Source organism: Dermacentor albipictus, chromosome 5 (genome assembly GCF_038994185.2).
Source record: "Dermacentor albipictus isolate Rhodes 1998 colony chromosome 5, USDA_Dalb.pri_finalv2, whole genome shotgun sequence".
Taxonomy (NCBI): domain Eukaryota; kingdom Metazoa; phylum Arthropoda; class Arachnida; order Ixodida; family Ixodidae; genus Dermacentor; species Dermacentor albipictus.
The window spans coordinates 162,170,224-162,188,266 of NC_091825.1; the positions used below are offsets into that span (position 1 = coordinate 162,170,224).

Consider the following 18,043-nt stretch of genomic DNA (forward strand, 5'->3'; position numbering starts at 1 on the left):
CAACAGCAGTTCACCGGGCTAAACAGTGGTTCAACAACTAAAATAAAGGCTAGTATGCTTTGCATCCTGGGCTTAACCTTAGCTAAGCCACAGCCATATTTTTTTATTCACGTACCCTTAAGTCCCTTTACAGGCATTACATTAGGGAATTGGAAAAAAAATAAAAGCACCAAAGTAATTCTAATTTTATTATCCATTTTCCAAATTTCCAAATTATCCAAATTTCAGCATCGATATAACATCAATGGCACGCATATCGACATACAGTCGGAATATAAGTATTTAGGAGTCTATCTAACTGAATCACTCAATTGGCATAAACAGATTGACACTGTCATAGCAAAAGCTAGTAGGATGTTACATTTTATTCGCAGAAATTTTAAACAGGGAACACGCGAAGTTAAAGAAACTTTATACTTCTTACATGTTAGAACAATACTTGATTACGCTTGTGTAATATGGGATCCCTATCAAGATTACCTCATTAATAGACTGGAAAACTACAAAACCAAGCAGTAAGGTTTGTTTGCAATAACTACAGCCCGTACTCCAGCGTTTCCGAAATGAAGGCCACTTTAGGATGGGATCTACTACATATGCGTAGGCAGAAGTTAAGGCTTAAACTATTGCACTGAATATATAATAATCAGACAGGTATTAATCGCTATGACTATCTCCTGGAACCAGATCATATATCGCTCGCTGTGATAACAAAAAGATCTCAGCCTATAACTGCAGAACAAACACTTTTTACTACTCTTTTTTCCCCAAATCAATTAGACAATGGAACAGTTTATCAAATCATATAGTAAATGTGTCAAATAACGAACTATTCTGTTCAATGCTGTGACGGCGCTCTCGTAAAACAAACGTATGTGTTATATATCTTGGAACATTCTTGTTTCACGTTACTTGTATGCCTTTCTCTAACAGCTATTGTAGTGCTTCTGTTTGTGAGTATATCTTCTGTCCAAAAGCTTTTCTGTATTACTGGTTATATTTTGTTCCCCCCTACGTAATGCCTTTATGGCGATGTAGGTACTCTGTAAAATAAATAAATAAATAATGGTAGATTTTTAAGGCTATCACAGCTGTGTGCCTTAACTGCGGTTTTAAATTGAAATGCAGCATTAAAAAATGGCAGGGTCTCTTAAGATCTCTCTTAAAAGGTGAATGGCGAAAGCCTACTATTCCTCCTCTTATCATTCGCCTCTTTCGCTTTTCCTCTTTTCTTTCTCTTCTTTCTTTTAGTCATTACTGCTCACTACTAAGCATATTTCGTAATTTGTAATCAGTTGTGGTCATTACAAGCTGTCGTTAGACATGTTGGTCATATCATAGTCATTAGTAGTCATTACAAGTCATTTTAGTCATTATTAGTAATTACTGGTCATTACTAAGCATCATTAGTCATTTCTAATCAATTGTAGTCATTACAATTCATCATTAGGCATATTGGTCATTTCATAGTCATTACTAGTAATTACAAGTCATTTCAGTCAACCCGCCGTGGTTGCTCAGTGGCTATGGTGTTGGGCTGCTGAGCACGAGGTCGCAGGATCGAATCCCGGCTACGGCGGCCGCATTTTGATGGGGGCGAAATGCGAAAACACCAATGTACTTAGATTTAGGTGCACGTTAAAGAACCCCAGGTGGTCGAAATTTCCGGAGTCCTCCACTACGGCGTGCCTCATAATCAGAAAGTGGTTTTGCCACGGAAAACCCCATAATTATTATTATTTCAGTCATTATTAGTCATTATTGTTCAATAGTAAGCATTTCTAGTCATTTGTAATCAATTGTGGTCATTACAAGCTGTCATTAGACGTATTGGTCATTTCGTAGTCATTTTATCTTTATTTATATTTATTTCATACTGCAGATATAGTTCAGGTCCAAGCAGGGTAATTAAAGACAGTAATACAATGCATTAATCAAGCAGTGTGGTAAGATGCAACAGTAATACACTGAATCAGTCAATTGAAACAGGCAACAACGGAGTATTCCAGTCTGTTATAGTTAGGGGAAAAAAAGGAATACTTGAATACATCCGTCCGTGCAAAATAAGGTGTTAGTGAATTCGGATGATAGTGTCAAGTGAGCCTAGATGTTGAACTAGACAGATAGGATGCACGATTAATTGAAATCTCCATTAAAAAACATGTAAAGAAATCGAATTCTTAAGTTTTCCCTTCGCTGCTCAAGGATTTCGATGCCATTATCACGCATTATTTGTGAGGGGGGAATCATATAGAGAGAATTTTGAATATATAAATCGCACGGCTTTCTTCTGTATTCTTTCGAGACATTTAATATTTTGTTTAGTAAACGGGTCCCAAACAACACATGCATATTCAAGTTTCGGTCTAATTAATGAATAATAAGCAAGCAGTTTTACGTTAGGCGGGGAATTTTTAAGTTTATGTCGAAAAAATATAATTTAAGCAAGGCCGAAGAATAGATATTATCAAGGTGTAAATTCCATGATAAATTGTTAGTAATTGTGACACCCAGATACTTATATTTTGTTTCTTCCTGCAAAGACAACGAACCTAACGTGTGACTAAAGGTTAGTGGAGCTTTCTGACGAGTGAAGCGAAGAAAGACCATCTTTTCAGCGTTAAGCCGCATTCCCCACATTTTGCACCAATCAATAATGCCAACTTCTCTAGTTGGCATTATTGATTGGTGCAAAATGTGGTGCAAAATGAAAAACCTTGCAAAATGCAAGTGCAAAATGTATTCAAATAAATTTGATCATTTGTTGCAGTGATTTCTCTAAAAAGCATGCAGTTGTCCACAAACAACCTAATTTGCACACTTGAATGGATTGAAGTAGTAATATAATTTATGTAAAGTAAGAAGAGCATTGGCCCTAGGACACTTCCTTGAGGAAGTCCCGAGTTGAACAGAAGACAGCCAGACTGTTGCTTATTAATTTCCACGAACTAGTGGCAATTTGTTAGTTTGTTATCCATGCTATCAATATTTCTGGGGGCTCAAGATGTCTGTCTAAGTTTTAGTATTAGTTGGTCATGTGGAACTGTATTGAAGGCTTTGCTAAAAATCAAGAAATACAGCATCAATTTGACCATTTTTATCAAGGCATGAGACGAGTGAATGAATTACGGTCACAGTCTGTGTAACTGTTGAATAGCCTTTTCTAAATCTGTGTTGAAAATTAGACAGTATTGATTGTCTATCTAGAAATTCGTTAATCTGATTAGCAACAATATGTTCAGTTAGTTTACGACATGAGGATGTCAATGATATTGGACGGTAATTTTCCAACAATGCACAGTCGCCCTTCTTGAACTCGGGTACAACTCTGGCTATCTTCCAGTCATCCGATAATTTTCCAGGAAGTAACGAAACACGAAATATAGTAAGAAAGAACCTTGCAATAGTTTCAGCATAGCGTTTCAAAAAAATGTTTGGAAGGTTGTCAGGACTACATGAAGACTTAGTTTTAAGTTAACTAGCATTGAAACTAAGCCAGTGTATGAAATAAAATTTGCTTCGGATGGGTGAAACGTTTTTTCTTTGGATGAACTAATGCCAGACTTAGAAAATACACTATGGAAATAATAATTGAAATGACTTGCAATATCCCTGTGATCAGTAATGATTGATCCATCGATGCAGATTTGTGCTACTGGCTTCTTTTTTTCGCTCAAGTAATACCAGAACTTTTTGGGCTGTTCAACAATAAAGTTTGGTAGTACTGTATTGAAGTAGTGTTCCTTCGAGGTCCGTACTGCACGCGCAAGGTTTTCTTTCATTTCCTTTAACTTGATCAAGTTGTAATTGTGTTTTCTTTAATAACCTTTTTATCTTGCGAGTCATGTGGATAATTTCACGTGTCATACGCGGTGTTTGTTTGCAGACTAGTTTGTATTTATCAGGCATAAATTTATCAATACAGAACTGACATGTTTTTACAACAGCACCAAAGGGCTATCACATCACTGTGATTAAAGTCGGTGAGGCATGTTTCCATATGTTCTATTATGGCTGCATCATTTGTGCTTGAGTAGTCCTTGAAGGAACGCTTCGCAGGTTTCTCAGATGGGGTGGAAGAGACTATGGATACACTGATACTGACAAGTAGGCGATCAGATATACCTTCCACAACTGCAACGGTATATTCAGTTAGCATTCTGGGCAAAAATACCAGATCAAGTACAGATTTGCAAGGTCCTTGCACACATGCTGGCTCCTGAACAACTTGAATTATGTCATGCGTTAGCATTATGTTAAGCATGCTGTTTAGATGTTTACTGTTCCGTGAAAGTACTTGCAAACGCTCCCAAATGACATCAGGTAAGTTTAGGTCACCTACAAGTAACAATTTGTTTGACTGGAATTGGGACATGCTTTCTTGTAGCTTGACTAAATACTCAGGTGGTGACTAGATACTCATTTGTAGTCATTACAAGTCATTAGTAGTCATTTTAGTAATTACTACTAATTACTAGACATTTCTAGTCATCTCTAATATATTGTGGTCATTACAAGCGATCGTTAGATATATTGGTCATTTCGTAGTCATTAGTAGTCATTGCAAGTCAATAGTAATCATTATGAGTCATTACTAGTCATTATTAACCTCTACCAATCTATATTATAATGTTATCATTCACTAACTGTCACTATCAATCATTTTTCATTCTTTAATCTGTCTTCATATGGCGTGATGATGCTTCGGCAGACACTCCGGTCGTCAGGTCTGCTGACACAAACTTCACCATGAGCCTAGAAAGGCTTTTGCCCTAATAAAAAAGGGAAATGAAAGCGTATAAAAAAAGTAACTTGCCACTGATGGGAGCCAAAGCCACATCTTTTGCAATATACGTGCCGTGCTCTACGAACATATATTTGTAAAATCATGCAATTCACATAGGATTGGCACATTGGTTTGCCGGCTCTGGGCCCGCCTCAAGAGAAAGCTTTAGCGTGAGCGCTCCTGTCGAAATAGATGGGAAAGGAGAACTTGATGAGACTTGCTGCATTTAATAGAAAATATTAAAATCTAGTGACTGTAGCAAGCAGACTTATTATTTAAGCTGTAAAATTTGTTGGAAATCACGAATTTTCCCCAAAAAATCTAAACTAGCAATTTTACAACTTTGTAACTCAGCCAAAAAAGTGATGTCACAATTCTGTAAGTTGCATCTAATAGTACATCCAAAACAGACAAATTTTATATATTATACACAGCTCTTAAATAAACCACTAATATGTGAATAAGACTTCTACAAAACTCTCGTAAAATTGTAATCAAGTCATGGAAGATATAAGTTTATGTATAAAATTTGTCCACATGAATGTTCTGATGGGTGCAGTTTATAGAATGGCAGTTTATGTTTTTGGTGCAAAGTTGCAAACTTGTAACTTCGTACTCCTATTCTTTTTGAACTTACAAATTTTTGGCAAATGTTGTAAGGAAGTTTAGATCCGAAATTGAAATTACATTTCCAACAATCACTAGAATTTAAATTTCTCTGTCAGGTGCAGCCAATTTTATTCAAGTTGGTCCAGGGGTTGTTTCATGAAACTTTTTCTGTGTTTTGCATGTATTTGAATAGGCAGCATCGAAGTTGGCCTTGAGCTAAAGCTAGGAAGCTTTAGCTCAGGGCCTTTCAGGAGATGAGCAGTCTATGATGAAGCTGCTTCTGCAGCTCAGAATAAGTGACACAGTTTTGTATTTTGAGAACTGATGGAGCGTCTCCTTTCGTATCGGTGCAGTGTGTATTTTGTGTATTATGACTAAAGCCAAACTTTAGAAATAAAAAATAGAAGTATGTTGTGCTCTCCTAAGTTTGCAAATTTATGCTCTATTTATTTTGCAGAAGAAGGAAGTGAACATAGGTATTTTGATCAACCGCAAAATCTGGAAAACCCACAGAGATGCCCAGTGAAACTTTATGAACTGTATCTGTCCAAATGGTGAGTAACTTTACGGGTGTTGACCATATAAGGCATAAATAGGAATGCCAATATTGGGTGGGAAACTTCATAGTATGTAGTGATAGCCCATTAAATGTCTGAAGGCCATTTAGAGCTCTCTTTTGTAGTGTCAGGCAAATCTAATGTTACAATTTATATTATGAGGAGGATTGTATACACAGGAGGTGCTCACCGCTTTTTACGCCTATGGTCTTTGCAACACTATGGAGACTAGGAATCACAACATAAAGAGAACAGGAGTTTAAAGGATGCTGTTTCTTCAGCCACTTCAGTCACCCTCTGAAGAAGGGACCAAGTCAGTCCCGAAAACATCGGGAACTTCTTATCCTTGGCTGGAGCAGTTTTCACTTCCAATGTCTTCACGATGCATATTTTGCGAAAAAATTGTGTGGTGCCTTTGCGTTTTCTTTGAAAGTGTGCTTGCTCAGTTCCAATGCTTACACTTTCATCAGAACAGACAGACATGGGAGTAAGACTGCTTGTGGCAGCTCCTTCGTAACTCAAGTGTAGGGTGACAACTTATTCTATTCATGGTTCCTGTAAAGTTTCCTTTTGCGGGAGTCAGTCATTGTAGCAACTGCATCATCAAGGAGCGCGATGTGGTAGTCTTGGAAGCATAAGTCATAAAAAGTGAATAAAAAAACAACCAAGCAAGTTCCTTAGCATGCAGTGTGTGGAGAGAAAAATAAAACACAATTTCTTGTGTGGTCACCTTCCCGGGTGCCTCTACAGTAATATATGTGATTGTAATCTTTTGCTCCAACGCAATCCCATCTCCTTGTTTGTTTTCTGTGTTTGCCCATCAGATTATGTGGAGGATGTGGTTTTACTTGGCACCGCTTCCTCCTTGCTATACAGTCGAAGTTGTACAGTTGCTATACAGTGGATCTATTACGGGGCAAACAAAGTGCAAAGTACTGCCTGGAATTTCCGATCACTCTGCTGTGTTGTTGACCCTTTCGGGCATCTCTGTGAAAAAATGTAATAATGTCACTTCCGTGCTCAACTTCTCGCGTGCAGATGATGTCGCCATATTGGATATGCTTTCATTTAGTTTTGACTCATTTAAAGGCAGCAGCGCAGACATTCATACACTGTGGAATCAATTTAAAGATCTTTTAAATGATTGCATCGACCGCTTTGTCCCTTGCATGCTAAAGAAAAGGAAAGGCAAATCTCCTTGGATTTCACGAGACGCATTGCAATTAAGCAGACGATTAAAGTGCCTGAAGACAAAAAGACGTACCGCAAGAGACGTGGACGCTTTGCTTACTACAATTTCCGAACTCTCCTCCGAGCTAAAAATGAAAGTTTCTTCAGATAAGCAACGCTACTTTGGGGAGAAACTTCCTAAATTTATTTCAACATCTCCTGAAAAGTTCTGGAGGCTAATTTCTCCCAGTAAGCAAATTAATGATGCTTTCTTTGTAAATGGTGTTTTGAGTAATTATAGTGCAGTAATAGCAGATGCATTTAACTTACATTTTAGATCTGTGTTTACGCAAGACATTGGTTCATTGCCATACTTTCATGCTTCATACCCCCCTATGTCTGACGTTACTATTAATGAGAATGGAATACTTAACATGCTCCTTAACCTTGATATTAGGAAATCACCTGGTCCTGATGGTTTGCCAAATTAATTCTTAAAGCGTTATGCGCCATGGGTCTCTAAATATCTGAGTGTGCTCTTTTCTAAATCACTAAATGAAGGCAAGATTCCAATCGACTGGAGAATGGCAGCAATGAAACCTATCTTCAAAAATGGTAATAAGCAGCACGTCTTGAACTATTGTCCTGTTTCTTTGATTTCAACATCATGCAAACTTCTGGAGCATATAATACATAGACATCTTACTGAGTTCCTTTCAAAGAATAAAATATTATCATGCCATCAGCATGGCTTCAGAAAGGGTTTCTCTACATGCATACAATTAGTAACTACTGTACACGATTTCGCTAAGGCAAGAAATTCAGGTAAGCAGGTCGATGCAATCTTCATGGACTTTGCGAAAGCCTTTGACAAGGTTTCCCACAAAAAGCTACTCCACAAACTTGATGTTACTCTGTGTAATGCCAAAATTGCTACTTGGCTTTCTGCATATCTTTCAAACCGATATCATTATGTTTCATTCAAAAACCATGCCTCTTGGAGGCTTCCCGTTGAGTCTGGTGTTCCACAGGGTTTGGTGCTCGGACCACTGTTGTTTCTAGTTTTCATTAATGATATCGTTAATGACATTCCCGTAAAAATTAGATTATATGCAGATGAGTGTGTAGTGTATTCAGAAATAGATAGTGTCAGTGACCAACTACGACTAAATGAAGACTTTGAAAAAGTTGTAAAATGGTGTAGTGACTGGCAAATGGCTATCAATTGTGACAAAACTGTATTTATGAAAATTTCGCGCAAACTTAGAAATCTACATTTCCAGTACTCGGCGTGTAATGTCTTGCTATCTGAGGTTGAGCACATAAAATATCTTGGTATTTGGATTTCTAAAGATCTTAGATGGAACAAACATATCAACACTGTATGCAATTCCGCCAATCAAAGGCTTTTCTTTCTCAGGAGGGCCTTGAGACTGACAACACCTGAAGTTCGCCTTCTTGCATTTAATGCAATTGTGCTGCCACTTTTAGATTACGGATCCATAATATGGTATCCTTTCACTAAAAAAGATATTAATAAAGTAGAAGGTATTCAAGAGCGGGCCGTTTGTTATATATATAACAGATTTGGGTGCACATCGATGACAGCCTTGCTAAGCAGAGCCAGTTTGCCAACTCTAATCCAAAGGAATCGTGTTCTCAGATTAAAATTTTTGTTTCAGCTCATTAAAGGATACTACAGCATAGATATTTCTGAGATTATTTCCTTTTCAACAGGTTATGCTACAAGACAACGGCATGCACTAACAATTACCCCCTTCACTAGCCGCAAAAATTGCTTTAAATACTCATTTTTTCCTAAAGTCGTAACTGAATGTAATCAGCTGTCCAACGATGTGGTGTTGCAGCCATCCCTGAATTTGTTTATGTCCCATATTGTGTAATTTTCCTATTTTCGCTCTGTTACATTTGCACTTGCAGTAGATGCATTGATTCAGCTGTACTCGAAGCGTATCTTTTATTTCATGATATCTGTATTGTCTTTTTACTAGTCCATGTAATTTTTCTTTTGTTTGCCCTGCTAATCATGTCATAATGATGTACCCCCTTCCTGCAAAAATCCCGTAACGGGATTGCAGTATTTGTAAATAAATAAATAAATAAATAAAATTATGTGGAGGATGTGGTTTTACTTGGCACCGCTTCCTCCTTGCTATACAGTCGAACCCGGCTATATCGAACTCGCAAAAAAACACCTATTAGATCAATATAGAGCATAATTCGATATAAGCCTGCTGAAGAATTGGATGTTATAAAAGCATATACCATTCATAAAATCACTTTATTGATGAAACTAGCTTAGTTTCCCATGATATAGCCCTGTATGTTCTACTGCTTGGGCATTTTCGCTGCCTGTGACGCTTACACTTCTCCACATTGTCAAAGGAGTCGGTGCAGCTGAAGCCGCAACCTTCTGCGTTCGCGCAGAAGCACCAGACTAGTGCGAATGCACCAATCACTTCGGAGGGTGTGGGCAAAGGACCGTCGTTGCTTTCCTCATTGTGCCCACTTTCACTTGTGTTCGGTTCGGTGTCGGCAAAGTAGTTTTCGTTTTCGGGCTCTCCCGTGGTCATGACACCATCATCTGCACTCGCAAACTCGTCGACCATTGATTCATCAACAGCTTCCGAAAATTCCGACAGCTTGCTCCAAACTTCGGCAACACCGTGGACTAATGTGGTAAAGCTTCAGGACTGTTGGCACTGGTCTCCGGGACGTAAATTTTTCTATTGTTCACTTCTATTTTCTGTGTGCCTTCCCAAAGCTGTAACAGGTTTATATTTCTAGTTGGGGCTTCATGCGGCACGTGGAATCGAGATAGGGCATCGGTATCTTGATGTTTCTGTCCCGGGCGATGTATGACGTCAAAACTGAATTGTTATACTTCGCTTACCCATCGAGCTATTCTGCCCTTCAGCTTCGATAGCTCAAACAGGTACATCAGCACCTGGCTGTCTGTGAACAGCTTAAAGTGGTTGCCTTCCAGGTAGCTTCTGAAATATCGCAAGGCTAACACCACCGCCAGTGCTTCCTTCTCCGTAGTTGCATAATTTTCTTGTGTCTTCGTAAAAGTAGAAGAGTAGTAACCTACCCTCAGGTCCTTTCCTTGGTGCTTTGTAGCATCATGTTGGTAGAGTATGGCATCCATTTGTACGCTGGCAACCAATCCCATGCCAGCGTACAAAGGTTGAAGATTAATGACAATTATTTAACTGGAATTGAGTTGGCTAATGCTTTTAATGATTTTTTTACGCAAATGCCAACCTATGGATCGCTTCCAGATGCATGTGAGTACATAAACTGTCGTAACGATAAAACAATGTTTCTAGAACCTGTTACAAGAGAGGAAGTTGTGTCAGTATTATTAAGCCAAAAGAATAGCAGATGCCGAGACATTGACGACCTTCAGATAGGACCAGTAAAATATGTTGCTGATATTGTAGCCCCCGCAGTTACACACATATTCAACCTCTGCTTATCTACATCTTCCTTTCCAGAAAAAATGCAGACCGCCAAAGTAACCGTTTTATTTAAAAAGGGCGACCAAAATGACTTAGGTAATTATAGACCTGTATCCATACTTCCTGTTTTTTCTAAAGCATTAGAAAAAGTTATGCACTCCAGGTTCACTAAATTTATTGACCAATGTAATTTGCTCACTCCATGTCAGTTCGGTTTTCGCAAAAATAAATCAACTGAGCTAGCACTTCTACATCAAAAAGAATATATTCTGTCCCAATTTGATAACAGAGCTTTCGTAATAGGTATATTTGTAGATTTTTCAAAGGCATTTGACTTGGTGAATCATGAATTACTCCTAAAGAAGTTATGGTACTATGGTATCCGAGGCCAGGCTGCAATGTTAATAAAATCATATCTTTCGCAAAGAAAACAAGCAGTTAGCTTACATAATGTACTATCAGAGGTAAAACCTATTATTTCTGGCGTCCCTCAAGGCAGCGTGTTAGGCCCACTTCTTTTCAATATATTCCTGAATGATATTGTTAACATTAACAAAAATGCCAAATTCATCATATACGCTGACGACACGAGTATTTTTTTTGCTGGGAAAAACATTCAGGATCTAATAGTGTCTTGCAATACAACAATGGTCACGCTGGAAAAATGGTCGAAATCTAATGATATGCGCGTGAATGAAAAGAAGACAAAAGCCGTAATATTTCGCCCGAAAAATAAGCCGGTTTCTATTCACAGTCATATTCTATATAATTCTCGACCTATAGAAATAGTTAATCATTTTAAATGCCTTGGAGTTATATTTTCTTCAACCATGTCATGGGAACACCAAGTAACTCACGTTGTCAAACAACTGGCTAGAGTAGTGGGCATGATTGGTTGCACACGGCACATTCTTCCGACGTCACTCAAACTAACTCTTTATCACGCACTTTTTTATTCTCACGTAAATTATTGTCATCTTGTATGGGGAACTGCAACACATTCTTGTCTTCGCAAAATACACATGCTGCAGAAAAGGGTCCTTCGCTACGCCTTCAATGTTAGCTATGGGTCACCCAGCAAAGGTCTCTTTCTTACAGCCGGTGTGGTCCAAATCTGTGAATTATACCTATACCGGTTGAGCATTTCTTACAAAACAGAAATAAAAAATGGTACAAACCATATTCGACGATTGGCAAACTTGCAAGAGAAAACCACTAATTACCCTTTCAGACAACCCGAACAATGGATGGTGCCAACAGCACGCCTAAACTCCGGGCAAGAACGTTTGCAATTCACACTCCCTTCCCTTCTGAACGCTTATACATCTGCACATTTTGACTTATTCACCTGTACTCATAAGGTATTGCGTAGGATGTATATAGATGGTAGCTCCGAACAATTTTCATCTTCAATTGTGCCAAAATAAGTATTTGCTTCTGTATCTAATATTTCATGTATGAGAGTGTGATAAGTAACAACAATCTTTTTATCCCTGTGTTTACTCAGTACGCTTGAAGTGCTCTTGCGATGTATAGCATTACATTTTTGTTCTTTTGTTTCGTTTATACGACACCTGAAGTTGAGTCGTTGTTTGTCTTCTGCTGCTGCCTGTAAAATGGGGGCTGCGGCTTTGTCAAGCTGTATTTTTTACAGCTTTTTCTGCAGCTCCTCTGTCCATGTATCTTTGAGGCAGAAATAAACTTTATTATTATTATTATCTACTCCATAATAAGATGCGCCGGTATAGAGCTTAAAAGGCAGCTTGAAGTCGGAGAGGATTAATACAGGGTCCGATGAAATGATGCAGACAAGCTCAGTGTAGCTATTCTCACACTCTTCTGACCACATAAATGGCACGCCCTTTTGAGTCAATGCAGTCAGGCATTTGATTTTACTGGCACAGTCTCTTATGAATGCACGGAAATGGCCCGCCAGTCCCAAAAACACTCGGAGGCAATGAACATCATATGGTTTCACCATTTTCTTGATGCATTGAACACTCTCTCTCTTGGTGCTTTTCGTTTCACCATCAAACACCCTTCCGAGGAAAACCACCTTATTGCAAAAAAAAACTCACTTTTCTTCAGGTTAATTTTAATTCGTGTCGTGCTTAGTGCCTCAAGCACTTTACACAAATGTTCCTCGGGGTTTTCCCATGTCCTGGAGAAGACAATGATATCCACATATACATTGCAAAATTTTCCAATGAATTTGCTCAGCGTTTCGTTCATCATCTTTTGAAACCACGACCCAGAATTCTTCCAGCCAAATGGTAACTGATTATACTCATAGATGTCGAATGGCATGACAAATGCCGTAAACTTCTTAGTCTCTTCTTACAGTGGTACTTGCAAGTACCTCTTGCATAAGTCTATACGTGAAAACCATTTGCATCCTCCAGTCTCGTCAATGATGTCATCTGATCGGTCTGCTTGTTTATCATTCGGTAATCAGTGCACAGTCAGAATGATCCATCTTCCTTTAGTACAATGGTAATAGGGGAAGCAAAACAGGATTTCGATGGCCTAATGATCCCTGCTTCAACATACCTTGAAGTTGTTGTCTTAGCCATACTTTCTTTTTATGGCTGATACTATATGGCTTTTTTTCTGACGACTGTGCTGTCGCGCAGCAAGAACGGCACCTCAATTGTGGTTGTGGCTTCGGGATATGGCCCAATGCAGATTAACTGGGGGAACTTCAGTGGCACGTCTTCTGTGCATGATGGCTTTCGTTCGTCAGGTTTTTACGTCAAACACATATCTTGCTCAGGTTTTTCAATAGTCACCTCGTCATTCCATAGTATGTTGATCTTCATATTCTTCATGTCAGGTCGTGATAAAAGAAAGGCGAAGTTCACCGCTGACACGACGAGCGCTTCCACCTTGAACGTCTGACCTTCAAACTCGAGAGCTGCCGTTGTCCATTTATGTTAATCCCGAGATGAACCATCATAGCTGCACCCACGAATAGGCTTTCTGGATATGATGCTGGTTGACTCCACTATAGTTTCATTAATTAGGCTCACAGAAGCACCAGTGTCAATTAATGCTGACATGTTTCGGTTGTTTACAAGCATTGGCACTGTCAGAATGCTTGATTTAACAAGGAACACCGTTTCTTCGCCATATTGGTGAGATTCTGTAGTGCCTGCACTTTTGTAGGTATGGCTGGTTGTGAAGTACCGAGCCTCGCATGTATTTGTCGCTTGGTCTAGAGTTGTGACTCTTAATTCTTTTGATGGCACATTAAAATCTGTCGTCATGACGTGCGCCAGTGACTGAAGCAGTTGGTCTATTGTGCTTGGCGACCTAGTTAGAACTTGTTTCTGGCACTCTCTTGTCATACCGTGTATAATGAGGGTAATAATTGACAATTCTGGAAGTTTCGGCTCAGCTGTACAAATTAAATGCCACTTTTCCAACACATACTCTCTGATGTTGTGGGGATGCGTGACTCTCACGCGTCCCCAGATCTCCTGTTTTCCCACATAGCTCCTGTGGTGCGGCTTCGCCGCGTGGCCTGCGTGATGCCCGCGGCGGTCAATGCGATTGGGGCGCAGTGTGAGAGATGGCGCGAGTGTTGCACTGCTAATGCCGCTGACAGGCGAGGTTACTTGGGTGCCGAAAGGAAGGCGCTTGCTCTCTTGGGTTCGGGACAGCAAGCGGTGTGGACGGGCCGTGCCGCACGTGCGCCGATCCATGCTTCTGCGAGACCGTCTCGCGTGGCCGCCTCCGAACGCGTCACCGTTGGCGTGACCGTACACGCAAATGACCAGGCGTTGGGATCCAGCATGGGGCGAACATATTCGCTCGCTAGCCGGTCGCGGTGAGTCGAACTTCTAGATTTGTCGCGTGCCCATCGGCATGTTTTGTGGATAGCAACTCGGCTAGCAGGCATTGATCTATGAAAGGTGCAATAAATGCCCTTGTGATTGTTTGCTCTACTGTGTTGTCGTTCCTTTGTCCCAAGAGCATGGGTGTGAGAACACCACAATGTTTATTGCTTTCTTTCTGTAGAATATGGCATTATTCCAAAGTTCCACAGGATTATTTTTGAATGCTCGAGAGAAACTCTCCTTCCACTCATTCCATGGTTCATGTAACTGCGCACTTAACCGAAGATAATACCATTTCCATGCGTTGCCACACAGAAATGCCCGCATGTTCTGTGTGCGATCCGCGTCACTCAACCATTGGTTCCTGGAGCAAGCATAATCATAAAAATGAAGCCAGGTATGTACACCGGACGAATTGCCATCAAATATGTCTGGTTTTACGAAAAGCTGTTCCTTCTTGTTTCCAGATCTTGACAGTGTAACACGAAGATCTACCAGCTGCTGCTGTTGCTTCATCTAGCATTTCTGAAGGTCAAGCAGTACGTTCAGAACAGTTATATCACTGTCTGGAGGCATTACAGCTAGCTGAGTTTCATGATGGGTCCTTTAAAACAAATTTCAGACTCGTCTTGTTCATTGGAGACAGGAACAGTCCCTTTAGTGGCGGTGTCATCAGCCATAAACCCGGAGGCACTTGGAACGCTCCATAGAACATCAGGCCTGGTGACATCCTCCAGCGGCCTGGCATGTTGTTCGTCACTTGCTTTGTAGCCTTCCATGGTGGTTCGTCCTTCATTGAACGCGACATTCATCTTCTTCACAGGTTCCCGTTTTCAACTGCGCCAGTGTAAAGATTTCACTAGGGTATTGCCAGTAGAACGCATTTATTGCAACATTTCTCCGGCTAACCTCGTTGTCTTCTTCTCTTCTTCGTTATCCCGCTGGCGATGTGAATCGCCACATTCTTCAAGGTCCTGCTGAGAGTGCTCCTCAGAATCTTGCACACTGCAGGGACATCCAACTTCTCACCGAGTTCGACCCGATTTATGATTTCTAGTTTCACGACGAAATGCGAATTCTGCCGCTCCATCACAGCAATACTGCGGGAGAAGGCCCACAAGGCACAAACACAATGTACCAGAAAAGCAATGAGACAATTCACGCTTCTGCCAGCTTGCACCGCAAGGGCACAAGAGCCTCTGATTGACTGTCTGAGCAAACGCTGTGGGCGGGCCAGGATCATATTTTGCAGGGCGTTGTCGACGGCTCGCCTGAGGCAGTGTGGTTACGATAGCGAGAGCAGTTGGATGGAGCCGCACCACTGAGTTTCCCCGCCACCGCAAGGGGAAGCCAACTTCTGGGGGCACTTTTCCACCACTTGATGTTCGATATATCGGGAGTCGCTGCTATATTTTTCGATTAAGCTTAATTTTTGCTATATGTACTCATTGTAACTATACCGTGTTCAGAAATTGTTTGATATATAGAACAATTCGATGTAAACAGGTTCGATATAGTTGGGTTCGTTTATATACCCATTTCCTACTTTGCAGTTGTGCTTTTCTGCATTGCACATATGCCCTACTAATGGCAGTAAGAGTTATTGTTGCTATTAAGTGCAGCCTGTGCATACTGGTGCCCGTCTGTTGCGCGAGGATTCATCATTAAGAGCTACATGATCATTTTCTATTTTATACGGCTCACAAACTGTGGAAATGTGTGCTGATTGCATAACTGACTGGTGGGGGGGGGGGGGGGGCACCACCATTAGTTTGGCAAAGTTTATTTGAAAGTCAGGAAAATGGTCCATTTTAGTACTCACTTTAACATTTCTTCTTATTTATTTTGAATGTACCCTCACATTGTGGGCGATTTCCTCTTAAGGACTGGAAGAACCATCATTTACAATTTTAGTAGGCATGTTCGTGTGCCTGTGCACACACATCAGCGGACGTGTGTTTATTCAACACCATTTTAAGTATCAATATAGTAGCAGGCTTGGTCCATATTGAGGTGGTGCTACCAATTTAGTGTTTCAAAATAAATGGTAGTGTAAAAGTGCTGTCTTGCAATGACATGTACCATGTCAAACGTTAACAAGCTTGTTATACCTCGTGCATTGCATTCATCTTTTTCTTGGTTAATTGGTTTTCGTTTGGGTAAACAAGGCAAGGAAAATGAAGCAAACTGCGCCTTCCGTGTGAATATATGTTGGCACTCATCTCGTGTCAGGCCAGCTTGTTCACTGGCAACCATTTCGTTGCAGCCCAGACACTGTCAAGTCTCAGCAGGGTACCTACTACATGTTGCCAGAGCGAACTTGCAATGCTGAAAGTGCGGTCTGGTATTCCTGCAGCCCCTTGGGAAAGGATACCATATCACGTATGCTGACAAGGTTCAGTATAGTTGAAGAAGTGAAGGACGTCTCGAGCAAACTGATCTGTCCAGCCTGACGAGCCTCTTCATCATCGAAACATTGCATAGGCCCCAGTGCGTGGATTGTGGACATGACTTCACCTCTCCTTGTTCTATTTTTCAGCTGTCTTCATTTTGTGTTTTTCATTGTGGTTCTCATAGATTGTTGTCATGTTGCTCATGTGGGAATAGAGCTCTGCGCAATCATCTTTATGGTATGATCTTCAGCAACTGGAACATGCAATGTTGCACAGCTGAACTGCCAAGTGTTCTGATGTTGTGCAACACAATAGTGTTATACATACTATACTTCTGAACATAAAACTTGTTCAATTGCAACAATCTTCTCGGTTGCATACTGTATGCCTGCTGTAGTTCACGTGTGGGATCTGCTACAAATGTTTAGTATGTGTCTTCGCCTCTTACTGTTGATTAAATTTCCCATTGTGTATGGCAAAAATAGCATCTGGTTTTTATTAGGGCCATGATGCTTGCTTTAGGGGTCAAGTAACAGCAACCCTTGTAAATATTCTTTGCGTGTTGGCTTCAAAACTGTTATCAAAAAGCTTGAAATAACATGTGTATTTCTTATGCTAAAGATCTGGAATGTTATGCTCAATCTTTCAAGGTTTTGTAGTTGCAGAGAAAAAGGGAAAACTAAATCTTGTAGCTGCTACTTGCTCAGTTATCTTTAGTGCCTGAATCTTTATGTCCATAAAGGATGAAGCTGGTGTGTAAAAGGGTGGGGGTGGATGTGAAGTAGTGTAAGAATTCTCTAAGTAGTGTTGCAGCCATCTAGAATACAACTAAAAGTATTATATTACTGGCATTAAAAACATGTGCTGCGCAATCTCTCAATAATTTTTTACAATTTGTTTGTTAAGCCTGCTAATTAACAGGTTAGGAGCAGTGATTAAGTGTTGCATAAAGTGCACCTTGGAAAATTTGCTATCTGCTGTGCCAGATTGTTGTTTATTGCAGATATTGCACCACACCTGCGCCGGCACGCACCTGCTCCGAATAGTTGAGCAGACAAAGAAAAAAAAACAGTGTGGTAAAAATATTATTTGTTGCTTTTCACAACACGCCTTTGGTACGAAGAATACGCCTAATTGTGCTCTGTGTTGTGCTTCGTTGAAATACAGTCTCAACCTAAAATAATGCGATAGTTGTGTCCACAGGGGC

At 40.2% G+C, this 18,043-nt stretch overlaps 1 protein-coding gene across 3 annotated transcripts in view; it reads left to right on the forward strand.

The window, feature by feature from the left end:
* Positions 1 to 17,807, forward strand: part of woc (without children) — a 120,721-nt gene extending 102,914 nt beyond the window's left edge. For 2 of the 3 annotated variants that reach the window (XM_065434509.2, XM_065434508.2), the window contains exons 18-19: positions 5,853 to 5,949; positions 16,710 to 17,807. In XM_065434509.2, the coding sequence (XP_065290581.2) occupies positions 5,853 to 5,949; positions 16,710 to 16,896 (284 nt within the window). In that variant the 3' untranslated portion in view covers positions 16,897 to 17,807. Of the gene's footprint in view, positions 1 to 5,852; positions 5,950 to 6,131; positions 6,214 to 16,709 lie in introns of those variants that run through there. The other variant, XM_065434510.2, reaches the window with a different exon arrangement.
* Positions 17,808 to 18,043: the final 236 nt, after the last annotated feature.